At 37.5% G+C, this 13,307-nt stretch overlaps 3 protein-coding genes across 9 annotated transcripts; all 3 read right to left on the bottom strand.

The window, feature by feature from the left end:
* Positions 1-229: 229 nt before the first annotated feature.
* LOC122007952 lies at positions 230-2,274 on the bottom strand. Its single transcript, XM_042563489.1, has 2 exons — positions 1,753-2,274; positions 230-819 (listed from the first exon to the last, which is right to left on the bottom strand). The coding sequence occupies exons 1-2, from the start codon at positions 1,881-1,883 to the stop codon at positions 384-386; spliced, it is 567 nt and encodes a 188-aa protein (XP_042419423.1). The 5' UTR covers positions 1,884-2,274; the 3' UTR covers positions 230-383.
* Positions 2,275-3,117: 843 nt separating this feature from the next.
* On the bottom strand, positions 3,118-7,023 carry LOC122012321 (transcription factor SAC51-like). 7 transcript variants are annotated; one of them, XM_042568818.1, is made up of 7 exons: positions 6,890-7,017; positions 6,456-6,587; positions 6,145-6,242; positions 5,891-5,987; positions 5,680-5,804; positions 5,445-5,587; positions 3,118-5,353 (listed from the first exon to the last, which is right to left on the bottom strand). In XM_042568818.1, exon 7 carries the CDS (start codon positions 5,328-5,330, stop codon positions 4,416-4,418), a length of 915 nt encoding a protein of 304 aa, XP_042424752.1. In that variant the 5' UTR covers positions 5,331-5,353; positions 5,445-5,587; positions 5,680-5,804; positions 5,891-5,987; positions 6,145-6,242; positions 6,456-6,587; positions 6,890-7,017; the 3' UTR covers positions 3,118-4,415. The 7 variants fall into 7 exon arrangements, with proteins under 7 accessions (XP_042424752.1, XP_042424748.1, XP_042424753.1 ...); XM_042568814.1 differs by having other exon boundaries at positions 5,680-5,987; XM_042568819.1 differs by lacking the exon at positions 6,456-6,587 and having other exon boundaries at positions 3,118-4,654; positions 4,773-5,353; positions 5,680-6,242; positions 6,890-7,023.
* Positions 7,024-10,248: 3,225 nt separating this feature from the next.
* On the bottom strand, positions 10,249-10,603 carry LOC122012319 (dolichyl-diphosphooligosaccharide--protein glycosyltransferase subunit 4A-like). The gene has a single exon (XM_042568811.1). The coding sequence runs from the start codon at positions 10,601-10,603 to the stop codon at positions 10,490-10,492; it is 114 nt and encodes a 37-aa protein (XP_042424745.1). The 3' UTR covers positions 10,249-10,489.
* Between the last annotated feature and the right edge of the window lie 2,704 nt (positions 10,604-13,307).

The following is a 13,307-nucleotide window of genomic DNA, read 5'->3' as shown; positions in this document are numbered from 1 at the left end:
TTACACATATTTATATATATTGATTATCCATAAAGATGTGAATTATTCAGATGTCATATTTAACAAAAAAAAATAAAGAATATCAATAAATACAAAATAATATTATTAATATAAATTTAAAAATAATTGAAGATAAATTAAAATGTGTAATAATCTCTATCCTAAAAAATTCGAGGACATAATTTGAGTAGTTATAATGCGAATTATATATATATAAAACCAAACAACATGCTTTGAAGTTTAGATATACTATCAAGAAATCCTATAACATATTCATTACATATAATTAATGTTGATGAAATAAAATTATAAATCTTAGAGCATTGCAACATACATATATAATACTATAATGAGTCTACACAGACTCTCTCTTTTTTTTTACATTAACTAGAGACCTCTTCTAAAAGCTTATACCTTCTTACTTTGCCCTTGAAGACTTGTCTTGCCTTGCCCAATTTAGGGGAGATCTCTCTTGGCGACCGGACTCGGTGATCAGTGACATCGGAGGCCGACCTATCCAACATCCTTGGTTTCTTGACTGGATTATCGAGTTGCGATGTGAAAGGAACTCGATGAAGCTTAAAACCCGAGCTAGGACTGCTAGTATTAGTAGTAGTGCTTGTGTTGTTATTGTTAACATCTAAATTGACATTATCAACATGGATGTTGTTGTTGTTGGAGGAGAAAGGGATGGCATTATTTTTAATGCCAGAATATCCTTTGTTAATTTCTTTGGTCGAAGAATTTGATTCTTCTTCTCTCAAACACCAATTGCAAAGTCGGTAAAATTCGACTTTAGGGTACAGATTACTACAGTATCTGCCAATACAAAAAATAGGTCTGATCAAGTACTAATTCATGAGGTCATTGTGAATAAATCATCATTATTATCTTTAATAGTTAAAGTTTTAAAATACAACATCTAATCTTGGAAATAAGCTTTAATTAATAAGCTTGTTATAAATGAACATATTAATACAACATTAATATGATAGCCGAAAACAAGCATGTGACGAAGGTATCACCTACCTTATTGATGATAATTTATGTAGCATGTAAACGTGCATGTCATATGTATGGCTTATAAATTAATACGAGAACTAAACTCAATAGAAAAAAAAAATTATGCGTATAAATAATTTGTTAAAAATTTAGTCTTCATGCATGTATTTAAATTAAGGCATTAATAGGGAAAGAAAAAGAAAGTAATATTAGATGTAGTTTTCTAATATTGCAGTTTTTTATTCCAAGAGATTGAGCAATGGAATAAGGAATTGCCTATCAATTGCACCTTTTTTTTTTCTTTTATTTAATAATATTAATTATATATGGAGCAAATATATGTTCTCTGAAGTATTGTCCATGTATCCTCAAGATAACCACAAGAATCTCTCTCTCTCTCTCTCTCTCTCTCTCTCTCATTAGAGGACTAACAACGAGTTGGGAATCATATCTTTTTTCGTGGCGAGGAATAGAATTACAAATTATATCTTAAAACATTAAATTGGATCCACATCGTAATTAAATTAATTACTAGATCAAGATATGTCGGCAGACAGTAAAACTACTGTATTGCTAAGCAGAGATTCTTGGATCGGCAAATGAATACGATCTTGCAGATGGATCTGACTAATGGTGCGGAAAAAAAATCCAATCTTGTTCGTTTGATCCGGTTTTATTCTATTTAATTATGTTTTTGATATGATAAAAACATGAACTCGCCAGAAATATTAGAAGGCAGACGTAGAGTACCTGTGCTGCGACCTCACGAGGCAGAGCTTGCACCGGAAAAGCTCCTGGGTCAACCCCTGATCACCGCACATGCAGCAGACCGCCGGTGGCTGTGCCGGCGCCGGAGAAGACGGCCCTCCCTTGCTCGCCATCCGTGAAAGATCAGGAAATTTAGTTAAAAATCCGATCTTGGAAGCGGAGAAGAGTTGAAAATCTGATCTTTTTGTTGCTTGGAGAGGAACAGAGGAGGCAGGGGAAAGGATGAAAAGAGAGGAAGAGAGGGATGGGGGTGGATTATCTGGCCATTCTTCATTGGGACTTCAAGGGGAGGTAGCTTTCAGAGATGGGAGACTGGAATTTTTGGCCAAGTTTGTGGATTATTGATTTTGCGAAGTAGAAGAATTTGCCTTTTATTTTTAAAGGAAGGAAAAAAATAAATAAACTAGGAGATTGAGATTCGGGTGGAATCAAATGGCTTGTTTGTGGCGAACAAAATTAACTACAACAAACTCAAAAGTGCCTAATTTTTTAGTAGATCATTTTTTTAAAAAAAAAAAATATTGTCAATCCTAGACTAGTTGAGGTTCGCCTTTTAAGTTGAGAATTAAAATAAGAACAATTATTTTAAAGACGTGTCAAAGTCTAAATCTCTCTCTAGTTTAACATTTTGCATGCCATTTTAAAAAAATAACAAGGATTATTCTGCATTTCTGCTGTCGATGAGCTTGGAGCCCATAAGATTAGAGTCAGTTAAACACTTTCGAAAATTAAACTTCATTTCTTTTGTTTGGAAAAGAAAAAGGACTAATTTAAGAGTGCGGCAATTGGAGATTTATGGGATGCGATAAGAATAGATTCCTGGACAAAAATCTTCTTCGAAGTTGCATTGAGACAACTCATAGATTTGGCTTTCCAGAGCAATATAATTATATAATTGAAAAAAAAAAACACACGATACATTTGTGCTCGGTTGGAAGCAGCGCGATGACGGTTGTCTTAATTTATTTGTAGGCTTCTTGGCTGACAATGCACGGGCAATAGAGTGACAACATCTGGAGATTTATGATTCGAATGCCACCCCACCTCAATCAGACATTTCGCCTCTGTTAATTTAATTAAATTAAAATTAACTAATGCGTTGGCACAGTCGTGGAGCTGACGAAAAACCAGGCTGTGTCGCCAATGAATTCGACTCCATACTGTTCATGACACCTTATCAAACACCGCAAGCTTGCTGATGTTTAAATCTATTCAATTTTTTTAATAAGCTTATTCATTTTTTAAAAAAAAAATAATAAAGCTTGAATGTTTTTTATTGAGAATAAAACATTATTTAACACACGAAAGCTATATTACCTTTTTTAAATTTTTAATAGAATTGATAAATTAATGTATTAAAATATATTTAAATAAAAAAATAAAATGTATTTACAGAAATGCTCCTAAAAACATTTTATTTAGACCTTGTAGGAAGGATCCCATAATTCACAATTCATGCAGAACATAAACTAAAAATATTTGCTTGCCATCGCAGGAAGCATGAAGAATCTTTTTTGCTAAAGATTCAATACAAACTGAAAGTCACAAACCGTTCTTTTCCTTGATAACAATTATCATGCAACAAACCATATGCAAAGACCCATGACCGCAAATGACTGAAGGCCAATACATGTCTTCATCCAGGGAGATGCCAACAGAAAGGTCATATGAAAGAAGAGCTGGTAACAGCTCGAGCTGATAAGATGACTGCTAAAGCTGGTGAGAGACCACGGCCAACACCCAACAATATGTGGCATGATTACCTCGAGTCCTGGTAAGAAACGCTCATGGGTTGAGACAGTCGACAATGACCACTAAGGGGGAAAAAACAAACCAAGGGTTCGAGACTAGAGGATGTAACAGGAGATCCACAGAGACCACGCCCTCAAAAAGTCATTTCCCAGAGCACTCAGAAATTTGCCGTAGAACTAGCTGACCAGAACCAGAACTTCCAACAGGACAGCGACATCCACTAGTGAAAAAGGAACCAATCAGCGGACCACACATCCATCTCCACTCATCATCCAACCAAATACCTTTTCTTCGAAAATATTCCAACAATGACCCGTAGAAGGTAAAAATAATGAGTGAACCTGCCTCCACCATTTTAACAAAAAGCAACCCATCCTCAATAACTCACAGAAAATCATTAAAGTCGCACTGCATAACCAGACATCATTCTTTCACTGCATTTCTATTCTACTGTCTAAACCAGCCCACTGACTGAGATAAAGTTACAATCACCACAAAACATAACTGGTACGTGGTGGCCTGCCTTCTATAGGCCCATGCCTTCTGTAGACCCATCCCACACGCGCACTCCTAGCATAACCCATCATTTCCTTTTGGTCAAAATAAGCTTTGCGACAATTTGGAATCCTCCCTCACACAAACAAACATTAAAGCACAGCCTTGGCTTATTGGACCATCATATATATATCCTGCGCCCCCCACCATCAAAACCCAAAATTCTTTCGAACCTCCAGAGTTTTGATTCGCGTCTTCAGTCACTAGAATTTTGCAGCTAAATGCACTTAACTCTCCTCTCTTTCTCATAGCACCTAAGGGGCGTAGCTCCATCAAAGTGATACTGCCACTATTGCTACAACTAATGTGAAGGGTAAACGCTCATATAGATATCGATGCTAAGGAAAACTTTCCAATAATTGAGCCTTCAGCTTAAGTGAGTTGAGATAGTTGATGGCCTCATCCAGGACTGTAATTGCATCCTTGCAATTCCCACCAGGGATGATCTTTCTCAGTATGCCAAGTGTTTCCTGAATTTTAGCTCTTTTGAATACCCTGTTCTCTTCATTCTGATCAGTATATACTGCTTTAAAGCAGCTAGATGCAGAATTGTTATCATCCTGTTTGTTCCTGTGATCTGTAAGTATATCAGAGCAATGGAGTACTTGTGAGCTAGCAGTATTGAACAGTGATACATCGAATTCATCATTCACATCAATTCTCCGCCGTTTTGCCGGAAGAATAGAGCTAGCTACCTCAGAAAAAGTCCTCTCCACTACCTCAGGCTCAGCTGGAGAATGTCCTGTGCTGGTTTCTTCATCGCCATTATTGAAGTCGGAATCTGAGTATAACAGTGCATCAATTTCTTCTGTGTCTTCGCGCATCTCATCAGCTCCATGTCCATTGGCTACACTTGTTACAGGGTTTCCCTGCAGGTCAAAACCTGGGTTCACAGAGTCGATGCATGGATCAGGGACACTAGCTGAGTTACAGATGAAGCTCCTTCCATCTCTTATCTGATCAAAAACTAGGTGTCTTTTATTTGAGCCTAATTCAAGAACTCCATGAGATGAAATCGGAGGAATGAGGGGTGATGTCTTCTGAATATAAGTATAGGTGTAGAAACCAGGGAAAGGTATTGCAGAAGTTACTGGAAAGAGACTAGCAGATGGATTAACAAATGCAGAGGAGAGCATTGAAATGGAGTCCTGAGGCATGGTAGCAAATTGTGTATTATTTCTAGCAGATACCATGTTACTAAATTGCCACGGTAGGCACTGCGAATTGATGGGGGTATTATTTTCTTGGTCCATCAACAAATACCCAAATCAATCACCTGAGAGCAAGTATAAGTTGATTTAAATAGATCCATGAATTAACTATGATGGACGAGATGGATCAAAAACGAATAAAAACTCATGTTTTACCTCAGGCAAATGGTAATTCCAAATTATTCCCGAAACTCTACCAAAAGAAGAAGATAAGAAAACCAAGATTTTGATTGAAGATAAACTGCAAGCGAGAGAATAATTTACGTAACAGGCTTCAGGAGGTGGCGGAAGTATTCAGCCTGTTGAAAATGCAAAAATTAGTCAAGCCAGTGAAAATAGCTTTTTTCTGTTCTCAATACCACAGCAGGCCATGGCGGGTTTTCAATTTTACCTGGCAATCTTGCAATGGTTGGAAACAAGCGATGACCCTAATGATTATAGTGGTGCTACCAGCGATTCCATTCTCATGTTTCAAAGCTCGGAATGCGGTTCTTGTTGCTGCTTGACACACCATTCCTACAATTCTTTCCTCTAATATACGAACCAGTCCAATAAACCAACAAAGCACAAAGAAATCGAGATGAACGAAACACAAACGATACCTAAACAAGCAAAGTACAGATTAAGATGGAAGAGGAGCGCAAGGCATGAGAAAACATTGGGGTTGCTGCTATCTCAAATAAAAGAGAGCTTTGATGCCTGAACCAGAAAAGTAGAACCAATTCAAGAGAGCATTCCAAAGAAAGGGAGTTTTAATACCAGAACCAGAAAGGAGAGGGAACGTTAGAAGGAAAGAACCATGGGAGGAAGAAATGAGTTACAGAATCACCCTACAATACAAGTTCAAAGAAATAACTCTGCGGTAAACATCAGCAGATAGACTCAGCCGCCGCATATTGTTCTAAATCGTTTACCACCAAAATTTAATTTTCCACCTCTCACAGCTTGGAATTCCTGCAACAACAAAAATCAATATCAAAGCCCAAACATGAGATTGGCTGTCCTGAAGTACAGTGAGTTATCAATTCTTCTAAAAGTAAACGAAAACTTTAAAAGGAAAAAAGGTGTAAACTTGCAACTGAAACTCCATAATCTAGCAATATAACCGATAATGTTTGATAAATTCTTTTTACCCAAAAAAAAAAAAACCGATAGATGCAGTCGAACCTAGATAACCTTGGAAGTAGCTTCCGGGTAACAAATGCGCTCCTGCGACTCGTCAAGTCACATACAAAGATCTCCACTGAAAGCAATTGCCGGAATGAAACCGAAGTCTAAGTTGATTTGTTGCATGAGCTACTGCGAAGAGTTGTAACTTTAATGTGCGCAAAGCCGGCAAAGGGAGAACCCCTTCAAGGAGAAAGAAAGCGGAAGACTAGAAGCTCCCAAATCAAAGCAACAAGACACATGATGCCACGAAAAATGCGAATAAAGACTCGATCTTAAGCATGATACAATATCATAGAAAAACCAAATCCCAAGACTCCAAAAATCGCCTATCAGATGAAAACTGAATCAAGAACCACAACCGAGATAACTTCAAGTAGCCCAACATACACTAACGAAAAACACAATTCCTCGGGGAACACCACGGATCTTACCCCTCCGCGTCGATGCCGGACACCAAAAAGACCGAATCGCACGCGCTGGAGGTAAGAGCACGAGCGAGCGAGGCAACGATCGCGAGGGAGGGAGAGGACGAATCTTTCCTTCTTGGGCACCGAGCGATCACGAGGGGAGAAAGCCCAGAGGCGTGGCTCTTTATGGAACTCTTCGGACTAAAATACCCTCACTGGTCACGCCAATTTACTAGTACCTTAATTGTACTGCGATGTAGTTCTTGATTATTAATTGCCCTTCGAGGTCATAATGCTTCATAAATGCGACGCTGTCAAAGAATATATTGACCCGAGTTGAGTTTGCTGCCACGAACCATAGTTTGAACGATATAGTTCCATTCCACCCTCGCCATTTTGTTGTATTGCAGAATTGCCCATTACCAAATGAACAAAATATATATATAATTGTAGGCTTCCATTTTTTATTACATTTTGTAAAATTTCAAACATAATGTGATTTAGTTTCACATTATATTTTGATAAAATATTTTTTCTCTTTTTAATGCGTATTTAATATTGCATCAGATTTCCACTTACAACGAGAAAAGAAGGAATATGAGGCACAAGAAGATACAAAGCATCAAAGGAAGTGAGGATGCATGAACATAAATAAATTAAGAAAAATTATTAAAAAAATTGATCATTAAGCAACAACAAAAAAAGTTTCAAAAGTCAATAACACTACTTTAAATGCACTTTAAGAAAAGCCGTATATTCTTCTTGCCCATTGTTCATTTTATTAGTCATGAAGCATTTTTTTTTTTCTTGCCCTTGTTCTTGACCGTATATTATAACAAAAGATGTACACAGACCCAGGGATGTTAAGAAAGCATGCTATGATACCAAATCTTGAGGTCTCAAGGTGAAAGATTTGCTCACAGTTTGTTTAATCCCTCAAGGATTGGACAAAGTAGCTTTAAGTCTTCTTTCGGGGTCATGCTGCCTTTGCTTAGGGTTGAGGGAACAAAAGGAAAGAGGGATTAAGGGAAGGGCTCTCCTGCGGTCCACTCGTTAAGTAGCGTGGGGTATATGTGCCCTGCTTTTGGGTTAAGGGATGAGGATTATATTCGGGAGGGTAGTTCTTTTGTTGCTTTAGGTAAAGTGGGGGTTTTGTGGCATAATTAAGGCCATGCTAATCATGGTTAGTGTGGTCATAGGTCAAGGAACATGTGTCGTGTGGAGGATCGACAGTTTAGAAGACTTCAGATTGATGGCTGGTTCATTTGGATTTGTATACCAAGTCAACCGCAGCACAAACATTAACAATGCTTTTTCATACAACAGCGACAATGTTTGTGCGGTTGAAGGATTCATAATGGAGGAGACTTGAAGGGAGGGCCCTACGGTGTGCACGCAAACAAAGGACGCACACTCCTTCAAGCTTTGCAAGCATGGTTTGTGGATTCTCCAACAGAGACACCACATCTTATTATTATTATAATTTTTTCTTTTACAAAAAAAAAAGAGAGGGGGAAAGAGAGTAGGAAAATTAAATGCACCCACCATCACCATGCACCTTTCTTGGTCGCCATGGAAAGAGAGGAAGAAAGCCAAAAGTTCTTTGTAATAAACTTAGGAAGGAGTGAGGAATGGGAATCCATGCTACTATGCGTAATGCCTGGAGTAGTGCAACCCCACCGAGTCGAATGACTACCACCACAGTTGATGTTTAAAGTTTATGTGGGATTAGTTTCAATTTGGTCCATACTGTTTATTTGGTTGAGTTAAATGTTAGATTGCTTGATTATGTGTTTTTTTGCAAAGCCATTTGAGTGGATAAAAAGTTTGGGTGAGTTAAGATGATTTTAAATGAAACAATAAAAATAAGATCAGGTGATATAAGTTATCATCTTCAGGGGTGTCGTTTCTTTATTCAAATTGGTGATAGAACTCTTCAAATTCGATGAAAAAAAATATTATTCTTAGCTTGTTACAGATAGGGGCATTCGACAACTTCTGTTCTGGATTAAGCAGTGGCTCGAACCGAGATTCTTATGCTCAACTCAAACCCTCCTTTTGTCTTTTCATCACACAAGTGCGAGTGTTTGGTTGGACGAGGTAAATTTCTGCGTGCCTAATTGTTTGATTTTTTATAAAATAAATAAATAAACAAAACGAAATATTTAAAATTAACTATTTAACATGTTTAAATTTGTTAAAGAATGATGCAACATTTTTTTATTTTTCTATAACTACGGATAATTCCTGCAGGACTTTCCTATGCTATTGAAACGAAGGTAAATTAAGAAGGGCTTCGCCCCCACACAATGGACTTTTGCATGGAGAGTCGAGTTATGCATTAAATCAACCGTATACTCTATTACAACAATACCACACATGTAAATACGAACTATACCAATATAATAGCTAGTTACAGCAAAGCTATGGGGAAGGTCTGTTGTGAATAGAGCGAAAGAGCCCCGGTCCTGCTTCATAAAATTGACTGGGAGGTGAAACTTTTGTTGGCGTTCGGGAGGCAATAATGATTCAGGGACTGCATCTTCTTGGTGTACAATGTTTTGGAGCATCTTATCAGATGCTAACTCTATTGACATGGACCAATATTTTGGAAGTAGAATACGATTAACTGGATTAATTCAAGAATCAATGAGCATCGAAGAAAAGTGTGACCTAAAGAAAATGCTAAGATATAGTTTAATAAAGAGTTGATAGGGTGCCCCGACTCACTCGGGGCACCTGGATCATTTCCGTACATCCCAATTTATCTCAATCATGGAAATGAGGTGCGGAAGTGAGTCAGACACCCTATCAAACTCCTAGTTTAAAAATGCACGATAATAACTATATCAAGAAGAGTGGTTTGAAAATCAAACTAAATCATTAATTAATTTACCCGTACCAACCCAACTTGAAAGGAGAGAACCATAGCACTAGTGCCTAGATAGATATCAAACGCATGTCAGGACATACAAAACATTGTTTGGACTAAACGGGTTTATATATATATATATATAAACTCTTCATTTGAATGAGACTTTGGCAAATCATAGCACAAAAGTGTGGATAACTTGCATCAAGGTGTTGTGCATGCGGCAATGATGAAACAGGTCCAACAAGACCAACTTTACTTGCAGGATCATGAAGCAGCAGGGAAACGACAAGCATGCACAATTAGGAGGTAATGTGCAGTGGCGGGTAAAGGTGTCACCAAAGGTTTCTTGATATGTTTCTATGCATCATAGATACTTCATGTGCTTTACATAATGCTAAACATGTAAATGAAAAATTATTGCTGTTGATGCTGACAAGATAAGTATTCATCGAGTAATGATCAAAAGTTGACAAAAAGCTTGTTGTTTCTCATTATGAAGCAGATGACAAATTCTTGCAAGGTTGTCTCAAAAAGACATTTATAAGTTATAACCATAGCAAAATATAAATCATTCTTGTGAAGACTGTCATTTAAGTACAAGTACCATAGAAATACTAGTAAGTCTTAAAACACCATTACCTCTAGCACTAGTTTCCTTCACGTTTTGGTATGCCATTACATATTGATAAATGATTACAAAAACAACGACAGCAGCAATGGCAAGGAAATTGGACCTTTACCTCAAATCACTAGTTTCCTTCATACTTTGGGTCTGCCACTACATAGTGATAAGCGATTACCAAAACAAATATAAAGATGCCAAGAAAATTGGCAAAGAATCCCAAGTCTTGATCGTCAATCATCTGCAAGAAAGATAAAGGAAATTATCCAGGTTGGAGGGACAATATTACATGTTAGCTTGTAGCAATCTGTCAAGGTAACCATGGGACCATAAGAATTACTGCAACTCTCAAAAGGCACACAGAATTTGATTTAGTATTATGGTCTTTCTGACCCATACCAATTAAAACAGGCAACAACACACCACATTACAATCATAAGAATAAGTAACGCACATTAAAAAATTTAGGGAACAGGGAATTATCATGATTGAAGGGTAAGTCTAAATATTCTTTGGGGCATCTAGACGGTACAAGGCGAACCCTGTGGAACAGTTGTTCTATTGAGATCAGGATCTCATGAAATAATGAGTTCCAAGCCACAAGTCATAAGGTTGTTCTCCACTCCAATCCACCAATCTCAGGTCCTATTTTAAGCAATCTTATGATCACGACCTGACCAAGACTGATTTTGGGGAAATGCAACATCAATTTCTAGCAAAACAGTCATTGTTTAATATTTTAAACTGCTGTTCCAAAAAATCTTGAAAAAAAAAAGTTGACACGGTAAACAAGCAGAAAAACTGAAAATAAAATTGAAAGTTTATTGAAATAGAAAGATTATAGTGGCGAGAGTGCTACTTGGTTCTTTTCTAGAATACGATTATAGTAAAGCTTCCAGCCATTTATTTTGTAGAATAAGCATATCACATTCCTATTGCATAGGATCAAGATTACCATGCTTTAGTAGTGCCAACTCTGAATACTTATAATTCCTGTTTAGTTGTACAAATGTTGGTGTAGAGAATATTAGATAAGGAATCCAAACCACTCTAAGCTCGGAATGGTAGGTATAATATACGAAGGACACCTCATTAGTCTGGGTAATTTATTTCAAGCGAGTCAATCTATTTTGTTTCATAAATCTACTCTGATTACTTGACTTTTTCATCATTTCCCGCATATTTTTATCAGCAATTACCACATTCACCATTAGATAGATCATAAAATATTGGTACTATGAAGCAGTAGAGATCCCACCTTCTGCAGAGTGATATAACACTTTCTAGTTTGCATTCTGGCAATTTCTTCCATCCTGTTCTCAAATCTTGGAGACACTCCTTAATTAAAAAAAAATGAATGCACACTTATATTCAGGACATTTGCTAGTTCTTGATGTCTACACTAGGTTTAAATATCAAAGTAAATGATCCAATACAGTTATCCTTTATGTAGATGCACACGATCTATTTCTTGGTACAAAGAATTTCAAAGCATAGATCAGGTGGCAGGACTATGTGAAGTTTGCAATTACTACTTGTATATGACAACACATTCTCTCAGAAACACAATCATAAACAATAAAAAAAAAGTGCACACTTATTTGCTATTTCTTGACATCAACTAAGGGACCTAAACTATGTTTACGAATGCAACTAAGGGACCTCAATCATGTCCCTTTTCAGCTGATGAAAGGTAATATCGGTGAAATCCTAACTCCTTGGCCAATCTTGGAACTCCACTGAAGTTCCCGACGATAACTTCAACACAAGACCCAACAGCCTTAGCGTCCTCCCGTGTGTTGATGGACGTACAAACAGCGATTATCCACAAGATAAATTTTACCATTCACCTCATATTTAAGGCTAAGGAAGCAATGCTTCTGCATCTTATGAATATCTTGGTAAGTCCAATGCCAAGGATGACAGCTGCTGAACTCGCATATCCCTTTTCTTCTGAGTTTTACCAACTCTGCCATATTTGAGAGTCTAAATGCCCTTGTTCCCCGGTGTTGGCTTTGCAGGTCCAGAGCCTTGTGGATCCATCCTCTCAATCTGCCACCTTGGGATGGGATCACGGCTTGGTTCATTCAAAACCATTTTTTTCTTCAGAATCATTGAGGCACACAGGCTCAGACCTTACCATGAAGCCCACACATCACGAATATTCTAGCTATAATGATTAATAAGATCACCAAGCATGAGTAAAAATATGTTTTTTTATAGGTTCTTCTCCATAATAATCGCCTTCCTAGACCGCTAAGGACCTTATCTCTGCACATTATCATCAATTCAAAAGAGGAACGAAATAAGTCAATTTACACAGGTTGATCATAGAATTGACATCCACACCACACGCATATCATTATCGTCGTGGAATAGCAGGATCTGCTAAATCACACCAATCTAGGTTACCTAGATCTCCAGTGGGAATGCGTAACCAACTCCTCCTAACCTGACTCGGATCTTAAGATCCAAGGAGAAATCGAGGTGCCCGTAGCAGCAAACGTTTCGTAAATAAAGCAAATTTTTTTAAAAGAAAATAAAAACTGAAAAAAAAATGAATAATAATAATCAACAATGCATCAAGTTTTGTTCGACATGATAAGAAAGCAAATCGATCCAGGGTTTCGAAGTAGAAAAAAAATAAATGAATAAATCAGAAACTAGGACAGAAGAGCTGAGAAAGAGGCACCTCCGGTTGGGGGCTGAGGGATCAGGAGCTGTAACTTTAGAGACGACGGAGCAGCCGAGGGAAGCGACGGCAAATTTTCCTTGCCGGTATTAAAAAGGCTGAAGCCCTAAACGGCCACGATTGACAAATGACAATACCCGTCACCCGTGCGTATCTACCCGAACCATGCTTTAAGATTCGCGTGAACTGATTGGCTAATAATCAAAAAGTCCAGTATTCAGTAACACTGGACATAAAAATTGAATAAATTAAA

Source organism: Zingiber officinale, chromosome 8A (assembly GCF_018446385.1).
Source record: "Zingiber officinale cultivar Zhangliang chromosome 8A, Zo_v1.1, whole genome shotgun sequence".
Lineage (NCBI taxonomy): Eukaryota > Viridiplantae > Streptophyta > Magnoliopsida > Zingiberales > Zingiberaceae > Zingiber > Zingiber officinale.
The sequence above is the reverse complement of the archived record's forward strand: the minus strand, read 5'-3'. Positions and strand labels throughout refer to the sequence as shown.